Source organism: Salmo trutta, chromosome 14, assembly GCF_901001165.1.
Source record: "Salmo trutta chromosome 14, fSalTru1.1, whole genome shotgun sequence".
In the NCBI taxonomy this organism is placed as follows: Eukaryota; Metazoa; Chordata; class Actinopteri; order Salmoniformes; family Salmonidae; genus Salmo; species Salmo trutta.
Genome location: NC_042970.1, coordinates 25,733,548 through 25,759,028, shown reverse-complemented (window position 1 = coordinate 25,759,028; position 25,481 = coordinate 25,733,548). Strand labels below are relative to the sequence as shown.

At 41.9% G+C, this 25,481-nt stretch overlaps 1 protein-coding gene across 2 annotated transcripts in view; it reads right to left on the bottom strand.

Annotated features, from left to right (window-relative positions):
• The window catches only part of LOC115207674 (protein FAM107B), a 51,082-nt gene extending 29,367 nt beyond the window's left edge, over positions 1-21,715 (bottom strand). Inside the window, exons 1-2 of one of the 2 annotated variants that reach the window (XM_029775005.1) lie at positions 21,314-21,715; positions 6,985-7,063 (exon numbers count right to left, since the gene is read on the bottom strand). In XM_029775005.1, the coding sequence (XP_029630865.1) occupies positions 6,985-7,063; positions 21,314-21,337 (103 nt within the window). In that variant the 5' untranslated portion in view covers positions 21,338-21,715. Of the gene's footprint in view, positions 1-5,456; positions 5,622-6,984; positions 7,064-21,313 lie in introns of those variants that run through there. The other variant, XM_029775004.1, reaches the window with a different exon arrangement.
• Between the last annotated feature and the right edge of the window lie 3,766 nt (positions 21,716-25,481).

Genomic DNA, 25,481 nt, shown 5'->3' with positions numbered 1-25,481 from the left:
GATGCTCTCAATGGTGCAGCTGTATAACTTTTTGAGGATCTGAGGACTCATGCCAAACCTTTTCAGACTCCTGAGGGGGAATAGGCTGTCGTGTCTTTGGCATCATTAAAACTGAAGACATATTTATCAAATAACTCTCTGTAATTATTATTATTATTAAACTGATTAATCGTGTAACTGTAAATGAAAACAGCAGACACCCCATTCCACTTTCTGGCAGCTTTAGAGAGCCAATGGAAGCCTTAAAAAGTGTCACGTTACAGCACAGATGCTGTATTTTCGATAGAGATGCAACAGAAGGACAACAAATTGTCAGACAGGGCACTTCCTGTATGGAATCTTCTCAGGGTTTGGCCTGCCATATGAGTTCTGTTATACTCACAGACACCATTCAAACAGTTTTAGAAACTTTAGAGTGTTTTCTATCCAAATACTAATTATATGCATATTCTAGTTTCTGGGCAGGAGTAGTAACCAGGTTAAATCGGGTACGTTTTTTTATCCGGCCGTGAAAATACTGCCCCCTATACCACAACAGGTTAAGGTCTTACTCATATCGCTTATGGAGAGTGTGATCACACAGTCGTCTGGTACAGCTGATGCTCTCATGCATGCTTCAGTGCTATTTGCCTCGAAGCGAGCATAGAAGGAATTTATTTTGTCTGGTAGGCTTGTGTCACTGGGCAGCGCGTGGCTGTGCTTCCCTTTGTAGTCAGTAATAGGTTGCTTGCCCTGCCACATCCGACGAGCGTTGGAGCCGGTGTAGTACGATTCAATCTTAGTCCTGTATTGATGGTTCGTCGGAGGGCGTAGCGGGATTTCTTTCAAACTCCTTGAGAACCGCTCCTTGAAAGCGACAGTGCTACCCTTTAGCTCAGTGCGGATGTTGCCTGTAGTGCATGGCTTCTAGTTGGGGTATGTACATACAGTCACTGTGGGGACGACGTCATCGATGCACTTATTTATGAAGCCAGTGACTGATGTGGTGTACTCAATGCCATCGGAAGAATTCCGCAACATATTCCAGTCTGTGCTAGCAAAACAGTCCTGTATATTAGCATCTGCGTCATCTGACCACTTCTTTATTGACCAAGTCACTGGTGCTTCCTAACCCTAACCCTAAGGTGCTAAAATGCTAAAGTTGCTAAAATGCTAACGTTGTCCGTGATGAGATTCGAACTCCCAACCTTCGGGTTGCTAGACATTTGCTTTATACTCTCACCCAACTTCAGTTTTGCCTTAAGTAACCATCTGTCTTATGTAACCATATCAAACGTTACATATCATACTAATTTGAGTGTCCCGGATTTACATTTACTATGTTACGACTAGTCTATGAGACCAGGCTGGCAACAAACAAAAAAGGAAGGCCGGTTGCATCATTTGTTATGCAATGTAAGTCCACAATCTTCTGTGTGGAATGTTTGCTTATCCTTCATAAAAATAGACAAAACTCCCTCAAAAGATCAAGACAGACATGCTCCATATAGAGTTGCAAACTACCTGTAGTTTACCAATGTTACCAGACTCTTCAGTCATTTTGGTAATTAACAGAAATCGATGACAATCTATCGTAAATTTGGTAATTCATACTTGAATAACTTTTAGATCTGTCTCCGTCCATTCGTTTGTACATTTTTTCATTAGTAACACGTGATATCTCAGACAGCGCTGGGTCGATTTTGACTAAACTTGAGTGAATGATGCATCTTGCCATAGAGATCCAGCATTTACAAAATTAAACTCATTGGCCCAAGACAGGAGCTATAGTAATGATCTTTAACTATTTACTCGCACACGATATCTCAACCGACTCATCGGGCTCCCACGCCTCAGCCGGCTCGTTGGGCATCCACACCTCAGCCAACTCAAATGTCTCGGCAAGACCATCAGGCTCACCCAGGGTGGCGCCACTAGGGGCGGGGTACTGTCAGGCTGCCCATTATTGCACACCAGCGCATCTTTGGACTCACCTGGACTCCATTACTTTGCCCCTCCTATATCTGTCTGTTCCTCGGTTTGATCCCCGTGTCAGCATTATTGTCATTATGTTTCCCATCAAGATACTGTCCTTGTTTGTTTCATGTCGGTTATTTATTAAATGTTCCCTTCCTGTACTTGCGTCTCGTCTCCCATCGTCTGTCCTTACAAAAATAAATAAAATGGTGTACATTATTGTATATTTCATGCTGAAAGACTCATATTAAATACCAATGGTATTCACTTAGTTCATGGTTTATATTTAGGATAATGTTTTACAGCTTTTTAATTCTATTAGTTTTTTTCTAATCTTATTGAATTATTTCGTAGAGGACCAAAGATAATTACAAACAACTGTAAAAATCTGAAGTTCCCAAAAGGGCCACTAGATGTGATAGATTACATAAAATCCTTGAACATTTAACATTTTCTGGTAGTTTACTGGTAAATTTAGAAAGTTCATTTCCAGTAAAATACCCTCCCTTTGCAACCCTAGTCACATAAGAGACAGACATGTACGATAATTCGGTAGTTCTTGAGTCATATAATCCCGGCTGTGGTTGTATTGATTTGAGATTTAGGACATGCTAGATGTCATTTCAATGCACCCTGGGTAAGTTAGTAATATCTCTGTGCACTGAGTCCATCATCCAGTTACATCTCTTATAACCCTGGAGGAGTATGGCAAATCATATTTTCCTCTGGGTGTCTATGGCAGGGGATGAGGCTCAGGCTACAGCACAGTGGCTAGAGAAACAGGAGCCTTTTCAATCTTCATTATCCCACAATCTTTGCAGTAAACCATTTTATGGTAATATGCCATTTGAGTCGCTGTTTGTTCTTTGAAATGCTTTATAATGTCACTATTAGGTTCTGTTTGAATATCCTGAGTAAGTGGCTATTGGAGTCAAAGCAGGCTACACATTGTTTGATTATAAATGAGTATGGGAAATGATGGTGAAATAGCTGGGTCTGTCAACCAACTATTTCCTGTTGACTTTCACCAAAGCACATTCACATTTTTTATGTGGTATTTACTTCACTGTTACTTCAACAGGTGGATGCAGATGGGTAGAGAAATTATTTAATTCCTGTCTCATTTTATAACGCTATGCACCTTGGGAGGAAAAATCTGAGAGTGAAAGGGTTCTTAGATTGTATACAAACAGAACACTGGTTGTTGTCGTGGCAACGCAGGCTTAGCCCCTAAGATGACCAAAGCACCCAGTCTCCCAAGGGACAGGGCGGGGGAGTTGTTTTCCCAGAATACACTGTGAATACAGATTGTTGACACACCATGAAATTCAGACTCAGGCTCCATGAAGTCATTATCATTAAAATAGGCAAGGGTCTAACATAACAGCAGAAGCCAACAAGGACGCATGTTAGGCCACTAACCAGACATGCCATCAGAATCATACAGAACATACAGTAAACTTTCCAAACGCCTGAAGGTACCACGTTTATCTGTACAAACAATAGTATGCAAGTACAAACACAATGGGACCACACAGCTGTCATACCGCTCAGGAAAGAGACGCATTCTATCTCCTAGAGATGAATGTACTTTGGTGCAAAAAGTGCAAATCAATCCCAGAACAACAACAAAGGACCTTGTGAAGATCCTGGAGGAAACAGGTAAAAAAGTATCTATATCCACAGTACAACGAGTCCTATATCGACATAACCTGAAAGGCCGCTCAGGAAGGAAGAAGCCACTGCTCCAAAACCGCCATAAAAAAGCCAGACTAAGGTTTGTAACTGCACATGCGGACAAAGATCGTACATTTTGGAGAATTGTCCTCTGGTCTGATGAAACAAAAATAGAACTGTTTGGCCATAATAACAATCGTTATATTTGGAGGAAAAAGGGGGAGGCTTGCAAGCCGAAGAACACCATCCCAACAGTGAAGCACGGGGTGGCAGCATCATGTTGTGGGGGTGCTTTGCTGCAGGAGGGACTGGTGCACTTCACAAAATAGATGGCATCATGAGGAAGGAAAATTTTGTGGCTATATTGAAGCAACATCTCAAGACATTTTTCTTTATTTAACTAGGCAACTCATTTAAGAACAAATTCTTATTTTCAATGACTGCCTAGGAACAGTGGGCTAACTGCTTTGTTCAGGGGCAGAACAACAGATTTTTACCTTGTCAGCTCGTGGATTCAATCTTGCAAACTTTCGGTTACTAGTCCAACACTCTAACCACTAGGCTACCCTGCCACCCCTGACACCAGTCAGGAAGTTAAAGCTTGGTCGCAAGTGGGTCTTCCAAATGGACAATGACCCCAAGCATACTTCCAAAGTTGTGACAAAATGGCTTAAGGACAACAAAGTCAAGGTATTGGAGTGGCCATCACAAAGCCCTGACCTCAATCCCATAGAACATTTGTGGGCAGAACTTAAAAAGTGTGTGCGAGCAAGGAGGCCTACAAACCTGAATCAGTTCCACCAGCTCTGTCAGGAGGAATGGGCCAAAATTCACCCAACTTATTGTGGGAAGCTTGTGGGAGGCTACCCGAAACGTTTGACCCAAGTTAAACAATTTAAAGGCAATGCTACCAAATACTAATTGAGTGTATGTAAACTTCTGACCCACTGGGAATGTGATGAAAGAAATAATTCTCTCTACTATTATTCTGACATTTCACATTCTTAAATAAAGTGGTGATCCTAACTGACCTAAGACAGGGATTCTTTATTCGGATTAAATGTCAGGAATTGTGTAAAACTGAGTTTAAATGTATTTGGCTAAGGTGTATGTCAACGTCTGACTTCAACTGTAAGTGGTCCTGTATTGTCCAATTGATGGACAGAGGGCTCTTCTACACAAAGAACATGTAATGTCCCAAGACTCAAGAGTACAAAACAAGAAAATCCTGCTTAAGCATTATAATTACATTATCTGAATGAATCTTGCTATGTGAAGTCATTGTGCCTGGTGATACCTTGGTGTGTCCAGCACATCGTTCCCAAACTGTTAACATGACAATCTGTGTTGCTGTACCAATGCATAAGTTATAGACATAGCTAGGTGTCTTCAGTGGATTTTGCTATGAAACTGATCTGATGCTCTCTGTGTCTCAAGTACACTTACATGTACAGTACATTTCACTTCATGTTTGTCTTTTCCAGGCCCAAACAATGAGCCCTCCTAAATGTGTCTAAAATACCTTCTCCCCCATAAGTAGAGACAATTGTAACAGATAACAACATCTAGTATCTACAAAGTTCCCTCCTGTTACCTCAGTAATACATTCCATGATGTTCGCAAAACCATGTTGTTTTATCAACATACTGTACAGATCTCACTACCTTCTCTCTTCTTGCACAATTTGCCTTTCCCATAAATAAACAGAGCCTATAACATATACAACACTGTTCTGCAAAATCTGGCTTCTGCTGAAGCCTCTGTGTCAGCCCTGCTGTTCTGTCATAGTGACAGAGTGGAGCATAGCTCTGCATGGGTCTTACCTGACTTGACCAGTACGTCTCTGGTCCTCCCAGCCTGGCCAGAAGGCACTCTCTGTGCCATGCCTCTCTTGGTGTCTGTCTGTCTGTCTGTCTGTCTGTCTGTCTGTCTGTCTGTCTGTCTGTCTGTCTGTCTGTCTGTCTGTCTGTCTGTCTCCCTCTCTCTGTGTCTGGGTGTATCTGTGTGTGTCCTGCTGCAGCACTCCTTTAAGCATGCTTCTCTGCCCAGGCTAGAGTAAACAGTCACATGACCCCCGGGCATTCCACTGCCCGCCCCTCCCTCTCTCACACCACTCGCACTCTGTCATTCTCTCTCTCTCTCTCTCTCTCTCTCGCTCTCTCTCTCTCTCTCTCTCTCACTCTTTATCTCTAATATTATTACTCTATCTATTGCCTCTCCCCTCGTCTCTAGCCTGCTGTTAGATACTCTCTCCCTCTCTTTCTTTTTCTTTTGTCTTTTTCTCTTTTCCTCTATCCTCTCACTTTCTCTCTCTCCCCTACTCTCAATCTCTCTAGTTCTCTCCTCCATTCTTTCTTTCTTTCCTTCCTTCCCTCTCTTTCTTTTCTCTCTCAATCTTACACTATCCCCTCTCTCTCACTCACTCACACTCTCACTCCTCTCTCTCTCCCTCTTTCTGATCCTCAGTGGTCTGTAGCTGGTAGGATTAGCAGAAGGCTTAAGCTCTCTCGCCTAATGCTCATATTAACCATAAGTCATCTGGGCGCTTTCATACTCAGCAGTGTAGTCCAGTAGCCAGGCTGGCAGTACTGGGAGAGAGTACACTGGGCTGTTCATCTACACATAGCTTTCCCAATGCCTCTGCTTTAAGGGGATGTAGAATGTATACAGTGTTAGCCAGATAGAGATTATGAGCTAGCCTGCAATTAGTCAGAGGGATGTCAGTATCAATGTGATATTTTTTTCCTGACAAAGAGAGTAATGGACACTTACCACTATAGAAAATAACTGAGTGACAAGTGACAAGGTGTTCACTGACTTATTTGTTAGTTATAAATAATGTTTTGATAAAAAATATCCCAAATTTGTCAACAAAGTAAGACATGGGATTAGGAAGAAATGTAAATCTCTTCAGCACTCTGATGAAAACTCTCCAAGACATGTTGATCTCAAAGTTGGACACTTTAGTTTATGTCAAGTACCACGAAATCCCTTGTATTTCACAAAATCAACGTAATCAGAGTTTATCATGTTAGCACAGGCACTAAATTGTAAGACTCTTTTAAGACTCTTAAGGTTCTTACTGGATGCTTTGAGCCCTTTAAAAAAACTTTTCATACATAACACAAACAGTGTAACCAGACCAGTGAACAGTCAAATGTGCCAAGTGTGCGGAAGTACCTCTACCTGGCTGGCAGGTATGGTCACAGTGATTGGAGGGCCAGGTCCATTACTCTGCTGTGTACAATGAGAGGCAGTGATAACACAAGATGGTAACTCAGAGTTGCTTGGCTTTACTTCCCAGGCATGTTATTGTTCCATGAGACAGTAACCGGAGAGGGCCAGACGTACCTCTGCCATTCCTGTGCTTTCCGTTTTTCACACACTGCTGCTGCTGCTGCTGCTGCTGTTGGTTGATGCTATACGTCTTCTGTAGAGAGAGGGAAAGAAGAATAGAGAGAGATGGGTGGGATGGGAGAGAAATAGAGATGGGTTCAGACGATACATCAGACCCTGATCATTGCCATTTCTCACATCCGCCCAGCATGCTTGTGATGTCATTAGTGTCTCCTCATTGATTTTAAATGGACATTACCGGCCTGGGGGCTATAAACAGCTAAAGGCTGCACACAGTGACAGCAGGCATTAAACTGGCCCTCTCACCCTTCCATTCTTCCTCCATCTCTCTCACTTCTACTCCCTTTACTCCTTTTACTTCTATCCATTCCTCTCATCATCCTCCTCCTCCATCCTCTCTCCCTTCTCCTCCTCACCTGTATCCCTCCCATGCCCCATACCGCTACACCCCTTCTGTTACTGCTCCTCCCCTTTTCCTTCTGATCCCCACATCCCTTCCTATTCATCCTTCTCCCCCCCCTCTCTCTCTCGCTCTCACTCTCACTCTCTCCCTCCCCTTCCATCCTCCTTACCCCTCTCTCTCTGACAGGGCCCCAGAGGCCTGGTTGTCCATACTGAAGCCTTGCAGCACAGCCTCTTCACAGGGGTGAGCTGAGCTCCATTCAAAGGGCCTTTTGGACGCCCTCTCGGCTGTGTGAAAGGATATTGTGTTGCCGTCTACGGTTGCTAGGAGAGGCTTTCTCAGGCTTGGTTTGGTGACAAGGCCCTTACTGTCTTGAGTCCCCCCCCCATCCACTACCTCCCTGGCATTACTGGGGGTGGGGGCATTTCTGTTAATCCACTGGTGGGGTATAGGGTAAATTCTGTGTCGTGCATGGAATGGAGAGTTTGGGGGAATGGAGGTTTGGGGAGGGCAGTGTTTTAATGAATGATCTCTTTCTCCTAAATGTGTCTCTGTCACTGTGTTGGGACAGGGTGTTCCTCGTGTACTCTAAAAATGTTCTGTAAATATGACAAACAGCAACAAACATGAATAATACATGACCTCACATGGAAAATACCTAAACTCAACTCTGTTGATTGTATCATGTACTATTATGCATGTTATTTTTCTGACATAATCAAAATAGAGGCTTCAGTCATGATAATGTCTAGAGACTAGTTTCTTAAATTGGTAAATGGAAAACATTTATGTTGTTTAGAATGTAATAGTAATAATGGAAATAATCAATTTTTTTCTACAACACATTGCTCCTAATATTCATGCTCTCTCACGTTGCTTTAAAGTACAACAGAGTTGCTCTAAGCAGTATTATGATTACCAGGGGCTCACTAAGAAGATATAAGAAGCAAAGCCTGTGCTAATAACACTTGAGTCAAGTTTTAAAAGAGCTTAGAGGGAATAAAAACTCCATATTTACAGCCACACTGCATAAACCCCTCTCTCATTGATGAGTCACCTCATAACGTCTATGAGCTGTGTGAATAAAGAACAGTAAGCTCCGTATTGATCTCCAGTGATTATGAGTGTCCATAACTTTATCCTCTTTATTTTCCTGCCCCAGGAGTGTATCAAGGTTCGTGGCTTGCCTCTGTAGGTGGACAATCAAATCCAAACAGGTCTGGTTCGTGGCTTGCTTCTGTAAGTGGACAATTAAATCCAAACAGGTCTCAGTAGGGCCGCAAAATTCTGGTAACTTTACAGAAATCCCAGTTGGAGGATTCCTGGTCTAAATCCGTTCTGGAAGCACTGGACCTAGTCCCTACTGTGCAGGCTGGCTGACCTGGGTTTAGATTGTGTTTGTTGTGTTGTGTTTTTCCCTGGCCCAGTGTCTCATTACCATCAGTGGTCATTTGACCTTTCCAATCAGAGTCCTGTTTGATTTCCCTCATGTTTTATTAAGCAGACTCAGAAAGTGATTCTATACCTCTAACCCTATAATAAGGGGTGAGACAAAGAGGTTTGACCTTTTTTTGTCAAATTAATTTGGACCCTGATCTGGTGATCTGGTGCTCTGGTTTCACCCCTCAGGGTAGTCAGGTTACCCAGACGACACAGGCTGTTAGCAGAGGCCCTGGACGGGAGAGTAGGGTTGCTAGAAAAGTACACAAGCAATGCACCTTCCAACTACTAACTGTATGCACGCACACATGCACCCACACAAAATGTGAGTATATCATGATAATTACACAAAGTTATGATTATGTTTGCATTATCCCTTTGAATAGAGTCTTACTGAATATTTGAATATTGGACACTGTGTCAACACGAGTAATTTCAACCATGGATATAAATAAATACATTTAAATATATCTTTCTCTAATTACAAAATCAAGTCTTGTGGCTGACACTGCCTCAGTACAGTACACCATGTTCCCTACATAAGGGATTTTGATGTTTTATTGTCCCCAATGAGAAAGTAAAACCCACACTCACTGAAATATTCTTTAAGTTTTAATGTATTTTGTTAGCGGCAGAGATCAGAGCAAACAGACACATTTCGGCGACAGCCTTCACCAGCCTTTTTTGTTTTACGTCCCCATGAGTCATATGAGCCCCTTAACATAGTGCTCTCCTAGTGAGATGAAAGAGCAGTAAAAGCAGAGAGCTTGTCAGTGGCATTCAGGACACTGCCATTAGATGAGACAGAGGGAACTACAGCCCCAGAGATTGTTGTCTTAACATACTCTCCAAAATGCAGATTTAGAACCTGACACCTGTAGAAAGACATTGAAAGGGAAAAGAAGCAACGCTCACTCACCATAAAAATGCATTGTTTTATTTAAAAGGTGCAAAGCACGATCGCTTTGAATCCCACCCCAAGTTTTCATTAAACAAAAACAGTCAGGACCCTGTCAATAGAGACCCAGTTAGGAACCCAAAACAAACCTCATGTAGATCCTGACTTACCAAGGAACTAACATAGCTTTTACAAATCCTAACTGGAGTAATCAGTGGGCAAACTGAAACACTGACCATGTTGTACACTGCTGAAGGGCCTGTCACCAACATGTGTCTGTGCTACTAAATACACTTTTCCCCCTCTGTCCTTATCTTTTCCTAAATAAGTCTATAAGACAATGTTCCCACATTCACGGAGGCTGCAATCACATTAAATGCTGCATATGTCGGCTCAATCGGAAATTACCGTTAAATGTCAAGTGCGCTGTAATGCAGATTTGTATTTTTTAATTTAACCAGGCAAGTCAGTTAAGAACAAATTCTTATTTACAATGACAGCGGGCTAACTGCTTTGTTCAGGGGCAGAACAACAGATTTTTACCTTATCAGCTCAGGGATTTGATCTAGCAACCTTTCAGTTACTGGCCCAACTCTCTAACCACTAGGCTACCTGCCGCCCCAGATCTACTGCCGGTCGGATTGAATCCCAGCCTTCGATGGTCACAGCACAACAAAGATGGGAACCACGCCATGAAGCGGATCCAAGATCAGTTCTTAGGGACAGTGCCCACCTCAGGCCAGTACATTAGTCACTCTCACCTCCCCCTGTCTTTAATCTCAGGAAGGCAGATTCTGCACCACAGGTCATCACAGCTCAACATGAACCATGTTCCACTATGCCAGCTACCCTCCAGGAAGGAAAAGTAATGTACTTAGGCAGGACACAATGTTTTACAGATGGTTTTAAGATGTAACGTTCAGATCTGGGAGGCCTTGTAAACTACAAAGCGTTCCCTTTCCTGCAACAGGCTTTAACATGCACGATACACACACACACACACACACACACACACACACACACAACAACAACACACCCAATGGTACTGATTCAGATTCTTACATGATCAGATTGAGTTGAGTCTGCCACCTAGTGGAGAAACAGGTATACTTCTCTGCTCTCTACAGCTCGTGGTGGCAGTAATTAACTTCAGAGCTAGGGACGCTAAAGATAACTAAGCTCATTACAGCTACAGTACCATTTCAGGTCATGTAATTGTCGAGAACTAACCATATGCTTCAGTGAATAAACAGATATCTGAGGGATTTGAACTGTTTTCAGTATAATGCCCTATATGGTGGAGCCAGAAGAGCTTGTAATGAGGACAGGGCCATGCAGGTAAACACAAACACCATCTGGTCCTATAAATCTGCAGCTGGGCCCCTGTAGGTCACATCAGTGTTGTGTTCGAGACCACCTAAAGCAAGACCGATTCAAGACCAAGACCAGGAGGGGGACAAGGGGTTTGAGACCGAGGCAAGACCGAGACCAGAAAAATGAGAGTCCAATTCAAGACCATGATTGTAATTTTGTCAAATCACCACCACAACAGAGTTCAAAATGTACAATATTTCTGTGTTCATATTTCAGAACAATGTATGGATTCTTTAGACATTCAGAATAGTGAAAAAATGCATGCTGAGGCAAATTATTACTAACCCAAACACAGTGGGGAACAATGGGCCTACTACGCCTTCAGAGAAGGGTTAAGGATTTATACAATAATTATTATAATTATAATTATATTATTATTTTTCAATGATCTGATTTAATCTCTTCAGTTTTTGTTGGAAAGGAAAGGGTAAACACTGAAGAGAAAACAAGATCCAATCAGGATTTTTCTTTGCTGGTCTCTGGGGAGATAAATTGAGCTAGCAATGTCAGCCATTGGCTAGCTATATAAAGACATCTGCCATTCAACTATATTAGGGCAACATTATGGAGTGACAGTGGAATCAACCAGTCACATTTTGACTTAATGGGTGGGATTGCTTTTACAAAAACATATGGAAACTTCTAGCTATCTTTTGTTAACACCGGCTGCAGCAGGTGTTATCAAAGAGGATTCTTGTTGCTAATTTGTTAGCTTCTCCCTTTTCAAGAATAACTTTCAACAAGAAGTTAAGTTCATCTGGTGAGTGGAACTGTTTTTTATTGCAGCGTGCTTACTGTTGTTCGCCATCTCTTTGAAAATAACTTGTGTGTGTGAAACATTGTAGCATTTATAAAGTGGAACTGACAGCATTTTAGCAACTTGAAATCTCATCAAAATCTTTTCATTTACACCCCCAGGAAGAATATGACACTTTTTTTAACATTTTCTGACAAGCGACCACTTAGATGTGACTTGTTTCAGGAAACTAGGCGCATGTTGCACGTCACTACTTCACAGGAGCGGCATTTGAACGTAAATGTCTAGACAATAGTAACCCATACACAGCTAGATGTGGCTGGGGGATGGTTATAGCATTTCCTTCACATGTCCCATCAATTTAGAGACGTGTGTAAGGTAAGCGTCATATAATAATTATAAAATATTTTTATCTGGACAATTTCTGTTTTTGATATTGCTACTATGCAATTAACCATTTCAGTGTACCGTTTATACCTTCTGTATCCTGTGCATGTGACAAATAAACTTCATATAGCGTGTGTTTACCACATGGCCTCATGTGAATCTTTAAAGAGATGGGTGGGGCTAAGGCTTAAGAGGGTGCAAACGATGTTGAATGGGTGTAGACAAAGAAGAGCTCTCCAGTAGGTGTACCATTAAATTCAAAGGCCATTTTCTCAAAAGTGGAGTTAGAAGTTTATCAAATTTCAAAGCAGAATTACTTTCCTATTGTTCCTCAACTGCAGTGTATGACATACCATTTTCTAGCCCAGAGTCTCTACTTTTATCCAATGTAAAAAAAAAAACAGTTTCAAATTTTTCTAGATAAGACCAAATCAAGGAGCTCGGTCACATATGGTCATTTTCAAGATTTCATACATTCTTAGAATGTTTGGGAATTATGTATACTAAGGCAGTGGTTCCCAAACTTTTTACAGTCCGGTACCCCTTCAAACGTTCAACCTCCAGCTGCGTACCCCCTCTAGTACCAGGGTCAGCTCACTCTCAAATGTTGTTTTTTTGCCGTCATTGTAAGCCTGCCACACACACACTATACAATACATTTATTAAACATAAGAATGAGTGTGAGTTTTTGTCACAACCCGGGTCGTGGGAAGTGACAAAGAGTTCTTATAGGACCAGGGCACAAGTAATAATATAACAATAATCAATAATTTTGCTCTTTATTTAGCCACCTTACCTATAAAACCTTATTTGTTCATCAAAAATTGTGAATAAATCACCACAGGTTAATGAGAAGGGTGTGCTTGAAAGGATGCGCATAACTCTGCAATGTTGGGTTGTATTGGAGAGAGTCTTTCCACACACAGTCTGTGCCTGTATTTGGTTTTCATGCTAGTGAGGGCTGAGAATTCACTCTCACATAGGTTCGTGGTTGCAAAGGGCATTAGTGTCTTAACAGCGTGATTTGCCAAGGCAAGAAACTCTGAGCGCAGCCCTATCCAGAAATCTGGCAGTGGCTTCTGATTAAATTAAATTTTCACAGAACCGCTTGTTGCAATTTCGATGAGGCTCTCTATTGGTAAGTGGACTGGAGGCAGGGCATGAAAGGGTTAATGCAGACAGAGAAGAGCTCCAACTTCTTAATCATAGCCTCAATTTTGTCCCGCACATCGAATATAGTTGCGATGAGTCCCTGTAATCCTAGATTCAGATCATTCAGGAAAGAAAAAACATCACCCAGATAGGCCAGTCGTGTAAGAAACTCGTCATCATGCAAGCGGTCAGACAAGTGAAAATTATGGTCAGTAAAGAAAACTTTAAGCTCGTCTCTCAATTCAAAAAATGTGTCAATACTTTGCCCCTTGATAACCAGCGCACTTCTGTATGTTGTAAAAGCTTTACATGGTCGCTGCCCATATCATTGCATAATGCAGAAAATACACGAGAGTTCAGGGACCTTGCTTTAAGAAAGTTAACCATTTTCACTGTAGTGTCCAAAACATCTTTCAAGCTGTCAGGCATTCACTTGGCACCAAGAGCCTCTCGGTGGATGCTGCAGTGTACCCAAGTGGCATCGGGAGGAACTGCTTTCACGTGCGTTACCACTCCACTATGTCTCCCTGTCATGGCTTTTGCGCCATCAGTACAGACACAATCACATCTTGACCACCAAAGTCCATTTGATGTCACAAAGCTGTACAGTACTTTAAAAATATCTTCTCATGTATATAAATATCCTCTTCCTTAATTGACCCCCTATAAACGTAACGGACATATACCAGGAGCTGTGCCAGGCCCACCACGTCTGTTGACTCATCCAGCTGTAACACATATAATTCACAGGCTTGTATGCGAAGCAGTAATTGTTTCAAAACATCTCCTGCCATGTCACTGATGCGTCATGAAACATCGTTGTATGATGAAGGAATTGTCTGTATAGTTTTTTTGGGCCTTTTCCCCAGCATTGTCCCAGCCATATCCACGGCAGCAGGAAGAATGAAGTCCTTCACAATTGTATGGGGCTTGCCTGTCCTAGCCGCTTGGTAGCTCACCATATAAGACGCTTCTAGCCCCTTCTTATTAATGGTATCTGTTGCTTTTATACATGTCTTACTACTCAAAAGTCGTCTTTATTCTCGCTCAAAAAACTTGCGTGGCTTATTTTTCAAATTGTCATGTTTCATTTCTAAATGTCTGTGCAAGAGTGAAGGTTTCCCGCGCAAGAGTGAAGGTTTCCCACGAGAAAGTAACGGTTAATGTGACTGGATGTACATTTTTTGACTAGGCTACCTGTGTTTGACATTGTGTTGTTATTTTGCTGAACACTAGATGGTTTAATTTAATTTTTTTGCAGTGAAACGATGCTACTCAGGTGAGAAAAGAACTTCACCCGAACGTATAGCCTTGTTGGAAAAAATAAATGTACTGTTTGAAAATGTGAAGAAAAAAGAATAGAAATACATAATTTGTATTTATTAAATAAAACCGGAGTCTACACAGACCGGTGCGCTATAGCCAATCAGAGCTACAGTAGGGCTTTATACAAACAAGCCATTTGCCACTGGGCCTGCCATAATACACTTTGAACTGGGCTGTATGTTTACAAGCAGTTGCAACAGCACGACTTTAGATCATTAGAACGCATTCACCAAAAGACACAAAATTCACCTGAATGGATTTCTGCATATAAGTAAACACCATGGAAGTCCTCTTATATTTGGAAGTCCTCTTTACAGTCCTATTGATGAAACAACCAAAAAGGTAGGCTCTCTCTCCCTCAGTTATGCACATCAACAACAAGATAAACAACTAATGCTAGCCAAAGCAAGATGAGCTAAAATCTAACAAAGGAACATTAGATAAATCCTCAAACTTTTTCAGCTAGTTGGCTGTCAAAATTGCACTGATAAACAATGGGGAATTGTAGCCTCCCCGTCCTTCTGCAGCTTGTCTGCTAATGCATGCTTGCCCCAACCAAGCACCCAAGCTAACTGCCTAAAGTTGGCTAGCTTGCTAGATAGCTTCTTCCAGACACAAATGAGACCTCACTGACATTTTACTCGCTGTAGCAGAGCTGGTTAGTCTGTTTACATGTTATCTAGAGAGTTCTTGACTAACTATTACTTGTTTTGCCTACGTTTACTGAGACCGGTCATATTCAACTGGGTTTTGCACGTTTGTAAATTCATCAGCTGCTCTATGCTCTGGAACACTCCGACGAAAGTACTCTGAAATTGGAGTAGATAACCAGAGTGAATTTGCGAACCCAAGAGATATGCTAACTGGATAATAGTCGTTCAAGCTCTTGCTAGCTAACCAAATGACACCTGCATCTCTAGCTGTGTATAGCCACTGAAAACGATATGAGGGGAAAAAGTCAGTCACTCACCCACTCCTCCAATGGCATGACATCCTCCTAACAGCTAGCTAGCTAGCTAACGTTAGTCTCTGTGTTTTTAGCTTGCTACATAAATAGATAGGCTAGCCTATTAGCCACGTTATGACTGGCTTGTGATCATTGCCCATGCTAGTTTGATTGTATTTACATTCCCAGCATCCGTATTGACTGTCTCAGTGAGACCGGTCTCGAGTACTACACACTGGGTCACATGCCAGGGACAGATGTCTGACAGCAAGGACGGATAACACGGGACAGGTTGTAGTTCCATCACAGGCTGCACTGACACTAGCCTCAGCCTGGCATGGTCTGGGATCAAAGTGTGACCCACAGGTGAAAGGTGAGTGACCTGGCCTGGCTGGTGCAGTCTTCTGTCTGGGTTTGCTGCTCTGCCAGCCTCTTATCAATTGCCTGTCCATCAGGGTTGGGCTCAATTGGATTTACAGTAGATGTGGTAAATAGGTCAATGGAACTTGACCTAACAATAGAAATGCCATGGAAACGTGTGGGGGGAATATGCCGTGGGAGAAAGATCCCAAATATTCTCATTGCCCCCCAGAAAAATTAACCCACATTTAGGCAATTTTTTATGTGTATTTCACACTATGTTGAGGTAAATATCTGAGTATAATGCTTGTATGGATGTCAACCTAAACACATGTCATCGTCACCAATCAACTGCTTTGCAGTAAAAGAATGACTTTGACTACCACCACCGATTTCTGTATGCTAGCGATGCTACCAGCTTACACTAACGAGAGTTAGTATTTAGCACTCACTTCTAAATGTTATGCAGAGAAAACAGCCAAATATATCCAAATTGGACTTAGTAACCACATTGTAGGCCTGTTACAATACATCAATCATGACGGATTTGATAATTATCTACTTTGTTAGATCAGATTTGTTGAATGTGCACCAATCCGGTGTCCTTCTATCCCCCACGGTCTGTATTTCATTGACCTCTTTACCGCATCTATCGGAATTTGTGGGTACTCCACTTTTTAGATCTTTTCACTATTGCCATGATACAGACATCATTCTCCCCTGTTGTTGGTGCATATTCTAGACGACTCTAATGATCTCAAGGACAGACAGTCATTGTAATGTTCTCATGTCATGTGAAAGATGTTTAATCAGCACAGTAATGATTTCTGTTACCATAACATAAGGCAGAGTGCCATTTAGTTTGTTGCAAAAACAGACTGAAATGGACGATTTCAGTCTGCTTGATAACAATAACAGTAATTATAGTTTATTGAAGAAGTAGTTAGATGAGTTTTTATTCCATTACCCTCTGCAGCTTTACAATATATAAAGGCAAAGCACAGATATAAAGGCAAAGCACAGATACAGCACAAGCAGTTCAGCCCAGTTCAGTCCAGTCACTCTCAGCTACATTGTATGGTTCTCTCTGTTGTCTCTCCCTGTGATAATTATTATGAAGGCTATGAGTCTCCTGCTTTGAGTCTTATGCAGTACCAGACACTGTTGGCGTCATGGTTGAGGGAGTGACTGGTGATTGGATGCCCTGGGTTGGTTAGAACTCAACATGGATCAAAAGCATTTGATCAAACTTCAGGACCCAGAGGGCAAAGGTCAACTCTTCCTTTTTAAACATTCAGTGACCCCTAACAACAACAGATACAGATACCCCCAGTTCTCCTCATTCACTTTTGACAAGTGTCTACTTCTGTGTATTATTATATTTTACAAATTGCCTTATAAGGAAATTCACAGGGACACAACCTACTGTTTTGGACATATTTAAACCCATTATCCACAGATATCTCTGTAGCTCACTGAGACTGATCCTGAATTCCTCCTGTTTAATGAAGTCTTACGGACACTGCCAGGGCAAGCTGTGTCTGAGGTGCTCTCAACCCTTTCCTCCCTCACCACAACACATCCAACAGGACACACTCAACACCATGTGCAAATCCCTCAAGGGGGCTGTGTACTTTACATGCCCTAAAGAGGGCTGAACACACACATGCCTTCTCATGTGTCTTTCTCACTGTATCACAAAGGGTCATGTGTCAGGGAAAGGTTAGTGTGTGGCTTACTCTTTAACCTTAATCTTGAGAATGGCTTGTGTTCAGTTGAAGTAGTAAGTACTAGTCTCCTGTCTCAGTTTTCAACATATAGCTCATGTGACTATGTTGGTTTTCAAGCATGGAATTTGTCCTGCCTAGAACTTGGTCTTCTGAGCGCCTTGAACATTGAATGGTGTTACAGTAAACCCTTGCATTACAGATTCTGAGGTTATTGTTGGTCTTGAGGGGTTTAGTCAGAAGTCCTAGCGTCATTACCATCACTGTGTGAGTAATACGTAAGCAGTACATCTGGTTTGCCAAACTTAACTAATGGATGTTTCCTAAGTCGGTGTAGCCATCTGCCTACGATAACCTACCCCTCGCTTTCTCACTACAGCCAGATATGAAACATACCGTGCCTCACCTCAACCATGCCCTGATTTACTCCCAAAGCTCTCAATCAGAAGGGTGTGATTGTTTACATAAACTCCACAGCTGATCTGATGGTACTTATGGAAAATAACATTAAAAGTAGTGAGTACATTTCAAAATAGGTTGTTAATGTTTTCTTTTGTACCCTGTGTACTCCAGTTCAATTGTGCATTGACGGTCAACTGTTTGGGGATTCAGAATAATTTCTGTTATGTTCTGTTAATTACTGATGTCCCCTTTAAGAATGGAGCACCCTTGGTCATGCGCAGTGTTGTTCTATCTTATTCTGGTACTAACTCATTTAGGTAAATGTGAAGCTCCTTGTATTCAGAGTCTTTCTTATTGTATAAATAAGTAATAAGAGCTAAGACACTACACTTTCCTTTTTTAAACACTCTTAGCACATACACACATGTACTTAGCCATGACCCAGCACTTTAAGGACCTGTAGGTTACTAACCACCTTCTAGTCGCATCTCCCTCCCTGATTTAGACAGTGTTGGTGGCCACAGACAATAGTGACTAAAGAACCCCTTTGATGAGCCAGACAGTTGAATAGAAAAGCATTCCAAATAGCTGCATGGGTCTGTTCTTATGTCTGGAAGTCTAATTAAACAGTTATGTAACAAATACCTACACATTACCTACTCTTCTGGTTGTGTAGTCGGAAATGTAACAGAGGAATGGTTGTTATTCAGCATTCTTATAGTGCTGTTATATCACATACATTACTTTGCAATTAAGTCTGAAAAGAAGATGGCAAGATTTAGGATAACTTTAGATCCTTGTGGAAACAAATCACTGATACTGTATCATTTCTCGGCATGCCTGAGACCAGGTACTTCACAGTAAAACTCTTTCTAAGAGGTAACCAGTATTTTTAGCCTGTCCGTTGGGTAATGTAGACAGGGATTTTCTCTGATTGCCTTAATCTGCCTCAGTGGGTCTTTGGCACAAGACGGATTTAACTCTACTTGATGTCCCAGATAGCAGTAGAGCAGTCACAGTATTATCAGTGCAGACACTGAGCGCCATAACTACGCTGCTCTCTCATCATGGGTGCAGCCAAATCAAATATCCTGGTCTTACATCAATCTCTTCCCCATGGTGTTGCATCCATCTCTTCCCCTCTGTGATTAAGACGAGTTTGTTATGGTACCTGAGACAGTTTTATAAATCTATAAACCTATAACCTAAGAAAACCTAAGCCAGCCATCCAATGGGAGAGATGAAAACAAAATAGTTTCTCATGTTACAGCTAGTTGTCTAATGAACTGTTTTCTATTACATAATATTCTATTACATTAAATAACCAGAAATTGTTTAGAAAATTAATCAGAGCAAAATCCCTCATTATAATTAGAGCCTCCTTTAGCTGGTGTAGCGAAGCATGTGAGTATGATTCTTAACGCCTCACTTCTTACGTTGTTTACAGAGATGCTTGCTACATTTAGGCCATACCACCCAAACACCCACCCATCCCAGCGACACAAGAGGGGAAGCACCAGCCAAATAGTTTCCTCCTCCATTCCCCTCCGGTCTCTGTGCTAGTCGCAGTGAAAGGGAGTGTTGTGTTGTGCTGGTGGGGCTGATGGCTGGTACCGGCGCTGTTTTGTGAGGTCCAGGCCGACCGGGTATTCACATGGTGCCAAGCGGGGCCCGGAAACTGGCAGAGGGGATGAAATTACAGCCTGGTCGTGCAGTGACATTTTCACTGTTCTGAGAGCCTAGTGCTCTTTCCCTCTCTCCCTCAATCACTCAGTGCTCTTTCCCTCTATCGCTCCATCCTCCCCTCCACTAATGGATGTGTGGGGCAAAAAGAGATCAAGCATATGCCTCCTCCTCATATTTACCCATGGGGGTAATTCTGATTTGGACTTTGGAGTTGAAATGGTGGTGGTTTTGGGCAAGGTTGTGTCATTTCATTGGTGAAGATGACAAGAGATACCTGAAGATACAGTCACACTGTGTTGAGATCTGTGAATGTCATGATGGTTGTATTTCATAGCAGTATAAGATTTGTATGTGCTGTGTGTGCACCGTTCTCCCTTACTTGGTGACAATGGCATGGTTAACAAAGCAATGCAAAAAAATCTGCAGCAAACTGCAGTGAATCTATATCAATGAGGGAAAAGCACCTGCAGGTGTCTGATGTACGTGATATTGTAATGTGTTCTCTTTTAACAAAATTCCTAACTTCACAGCTCATTCAAATGAACACTTGTTGACTCCAGGCTGGCTTCACCATAGCACAGAAATATATATTGTATGAATCAGAGTCAGATATAGTCCCATTAATCTGACTGCCATAAATTCCCCTCAGATATGACACAAGACCCCTGATGAGAAGACACATGCATGCATCCCATAATGCCCTAGTAACCCTCTGGGAACCCCAGCTGTCAGCTCTCATTCGGTGGCTCCATGGTGTCAACACACCCCGATCCACACCCTTAAACAGGCGTGTCCCACCCCATAGCTCAAATATTTGTGAATGCAGCAGTGTGCATACTCTATTGGACATGATCTGCCTGCTCAACAGCCAACAATGAGGTTCCCTGGATAATGAGAAACCTCTGGAGTATTTGCAGAATTTACATTCTCTATAAATGCCTTCATACCCAGCATTATGCACAGTTACATTGACGCATGGCTGCGTGATGGGAAACAATGGGAAGGTCAAGGTTGGTAATCCTGCCATTCAAACCGCTAATATGACAAGTGTCAAGACAGAGTAATACAAGTTGTTATGTTCTGTGTGAAGTTCAGCCAAGTGATTAAGTTATGTTGTTAGTCTGTAATGTCCACAGTTACCATACACTGAATATAGTGTTATTGTAAACAGACACATGTGTCTCTGTCTATTTTAAGCCAAAATGTGTTCTTGGTTCTTTATGAGTCTTCAAATAAATCCTAACTATTCAGCAAATTAGATAACAGCTTAGTTATAAGTTGTAGTCTAGCACAAAGGCCCACTCATGTGACTCCCCCTTATACCTAAACTACACCATCAACAGGTAAATAAATAAGCAAACAAATATATATATGGTTAACAAGATGTATTGGGGCAGTATAGTATGACAAATTAACAGTGTTGAACAGCAACTCCAACCCGTCTTAGAATAGGAAGCTGACTTACCTTCTTTGAATAAGATGCCCCCATACTGCTGGATGTGCAGGTCGCTCTACTCCGTGTGCCTGGTCAGGTGTAGCTCCTCTAAGTCCCTCCACTCCTCTAGGCAGGGCCAGGCTCCAGGCTCTCCCTCAGCTCAGCTCTGCTCTGTCCACCCTTCCTGCATGCTCCAGGGAGGGGGCAGACGGACGGGGGCGAAGAGGAGCCTCCTAGCTCTCCCTCTGGCACCGTGACAACAACAGACAGGGGTGCTGTACTGTACTCCAGACAATACCAGTTTACAAGGTGTTCCTTAAGACTGGCTGTCCTGGCTGGTTGAGGAGGGATCCATAACGCCACAAATCAAACCTCAACTATTGCAAGGTCATGCTATGAGTCAGATTGTATAAAGAGAGGGAGAGAAAGAAGGCTGGGTAGTGTGTGTGTGTGTGTGAGAGAGAGAGATAGGAGTGTGTGTACTGTATGTGTGTGAGTGAGGGTAAGGACTTCTGAGCATGGCCAGTGTAGAAGAGCTGACCCTTCTCAGCCACCTGTCTGGCTGACTCCCCATTCTTAGCGGACTTAAGGACAGAAGGGGGGATTATGGTAATTGGGCCTGACAGAGCAGGAAGCCAGGAAGAGAGCACACTGTGTCATGGTTGTCACTGTCACCAGTCACCACCCTGGCTACTTCCAGGAGCTGGACAGCACTGGGCTGGACGGACTATGCCTAGGTGTGTGAGTGTGTGTGTGTGTGTGGGAGTTTCTAGCTGTTTGTTATGGTCTTTTTGTCTTCTCACCTTCTCAGGCTCTGCTAGAGCTGCATTTCATTCCAGAAAGTTGCTCCATCGCTTATGCCGTTGTTTACTCCCTTGTCCCTTGTTCCCTGAATGAAATACAGCCCTGGGTTCTGCGTGTCTTCCCTTTCCGGGAATTTGGCCACTAGAAGCAGATGCCACAGATCGGGCAAGCTTATGACATCACAGAGGGCTAGCTCTGGAGGCACAGCTAAGGCAGCCCACAGAGAGTTCAAAGGCCACCTTTGGTTTGGTTCACTCCTACTGTACACACAATGTCTTTGTTCTTGTTCTCATTCCCTCACTCCATCTTACTTGCTTTCCTAAGTTTACATGTAGCTCTGAAACTTTAACTCACAACTTTGCTTCTACCATTTGCTTAACAGCCTCTAGGGTAAGACAGGTGGAGAAAGAGAAGTCCCTTTGTACATTATCTATCAAAGATTATAGATGATGTACAATCAATACATTTATTCTACACAAGTATTCTAAAATCATGCATCAATTCTGAAAGGATAAATAAACTGATAGAGTTGAAGTAAACTAGAACTAGACATCAACAAGTAATATTTTACATATCGAATAATGAGGACAGCTATGTAAAGGAACTCTTCCGTGCAACCATCATATTCCTTACTCTCTGCTCCTCCTCGGGATGCAGCCTCCCACCTCCACCACACCTGGCCAGCCATCATACACATTTGTCTCAACATTGTTCTTCACAACCTATATGGAGGATGTACACCAACAAACAAGAAAATGTATGACACAAAGTGCATACAATATGCTTTTTTTCAACTTTATAACCTTGAAATGAAAAGTACATTCTTACTGTACCTTCTCAAAGGGGCTCTGTCCATTCATATCACCTGCTCCGACAAAGACCCAGCCATCTCTGGTCTCCAGTGACATCACCTCAGTGCTTCCCAGACTGACAAACGTCTCCCTGATCGCATCAGTCATCCTGAGAGACAGCATCAGACAGTTTTAGATTTTGTCTAGTTGGGTTGTTAATGGGATGTTGGTCAGAAAAGTCCCTTTAGTCTTTCCCGATCCAGAGTTGGAGTTACTGTGCAGGGTTGGGATCAATTCCATATCAATGAAGTCAATTCAACTTACTTTGTCACTGGATCATCTTAGGCCACCAGAACAGTTGTTTGGAGTTTGATCTCCCTCAGGAAACACCAACGAGTCCTCACCTAAATGCAGGAAGCATTTTTTATGCATGGTTTTACAGGCCACTATTTACCAGATACCTACGAATTGCAATGTAAAATGTTAATTACCTAAAGCTTATTTCTTTAGGATGCACCAAAATAGTACCAGGAAGTTACATTGTATTTTTTTATTATGTTGAATTCCTGTTTATATGCAGAGACCAGTGGCACTTACTTTCAGAATACATATTGAAGGAATCAACCTTTTCAATCTCCCCACTTTCTCCTTGAAAGAAACAAACTATTTGAATTAATTTACTGAAAAACTATTCAAAAGTTGTCAAAGTGCCTTTAAGTGCCTTTAAAGTGTATGCCTTTTCTATTACACAGAAGGGCTTCTCTAATGAAACTCACCATTCACAAGGACAATGTTCAGCTCGACCATGATGTTGTTGTAAACGCTACTCGTGCTGCTAAAATGAATAAAATGTGTCACATTGCACTATTACACACTGTTTCAAACTGTACAGTATACATTTCCAGACTGTGTCCCAATACTTTGGAATACTGTAGTATTCTTTCCCTGTGCTGCTCCCTTACGGAATGGGTGAGTGGCCTTGACCTTGAGTTATATTTGATTGTTTCGTTCATTTTCAGATTAGAAGTCATGCAGAATGAGAGGCAAGAAAAGTCAGCTAGTTAAGACTGTTAAGACTGTTAGGGCACAGCCACTTATACATATTTAGACTTTCTATTCAATTGTAGTAATCTCTGCTATCTCAGTGCAACAGACTGGGCAACAATGTCACATAGTGAGTTTCTACTGCCATCTGTAGGCTGTGTGCTCAATTCAGCTCTTTCACAGACACTGCAGTTAAATTGTGACTCGTTTCAGGAACTCGTTTCAGGAAACTAGGCGTATGTCGTACGTCACTACTTCACAGGAGTGGCATTTGAACGTTAACATTCATTTTTTTTAACACATTTTTGGGGGGCAGAAATGCCTTCTGGAACATGTGAACTTTCAAGTGCCTTAATAACAAACTTGTATTCCATCCATAAAGATAATACAGGAACCTTCCCGCTAGCCTTGATTGGCTGTGATAATGAATGGGCTGGACATGCCGGGAGAGGAGTTTGGATTGGTCTTCCATGTAGCATGCTTCTGTCCATGCTTCTGTCTTTCTACTGCGCCGTATTTGAAAGATATAACATTAGCCATTGAGAACTACAAACCTTTTGCTACTTTTCTCAACAACATTGATGCCCTGAATTTAGCAGGCACTATCATCCTCTAATAATGAAAAAAAAAATTATCAAATATTTTTATCTGGACATTTTATTTTTTGATATTGCTACTATGACTATGCAAGTAACCACTTCACTGTACCGTTTACACCTTCTGTATCCTGTGCATGTCACAAATAAACATTGCTTTTATTTGATATAGGGTGTGTTAACCACATGGCCTCAAATGTGAATCCTTAAAGAGATGGGTGGGGCTAATATTTAAGAGTGTGTGAACGATGCTGAATGGGTGTAGACAAAGAAGAGCTCTCTAGTAGGTGTACCAAAATATTCAAGGGCCATTTTCTCAAAAGTGGGGTTACAAGTTTATTAACTTTCAAAGCAGAATTACTTTTCCATTGTTCCTCAACTGCAGTGTATGATATACCATTTTCTAGCTCTGTCTGTACTTTTATCCAATGTAAAATACACCATTTCAAATTTTGCTACATAATATATCTTCTTAAGCCTAGGGTCCTTTTTTCTGAATTTCCGCCTGACTGACGTGCCCAAAGTACTCAGGCCCAGAAGCCAGGATATGCATATAATTGGTACCATTGGATAGAAAACACTTTGAAGTTTGTAGAAATGTTAAAATTATGTATGAGACTGTAACACAACTGATATGGTAGCCAAAAATCCAAAGAAAAACCAACCAGAATATTTTTTGAGATCCCATGCTCTTTCAATGGAAAGCTGTGGGTCTTATGCAATTCCAGCTCCCAGATTGCAATTCATATGGCTTCCACTAGATGTCAACAGTCCTGGTTCAAGGTTTCAGGCTTGTTTCTTCCAAAATGAGGAAGAATTTTGAGTTTTGGTACAAGGAGTCACAGTTGGAAATCAATCTGTGGGCACGCGACGAAGAGGACGCACACTTGCTAATTTTACTTTTCTATGGAACATACTTCTTTCTGTATGAACTATTATAGTTTAATTACATTTTAGGGTACC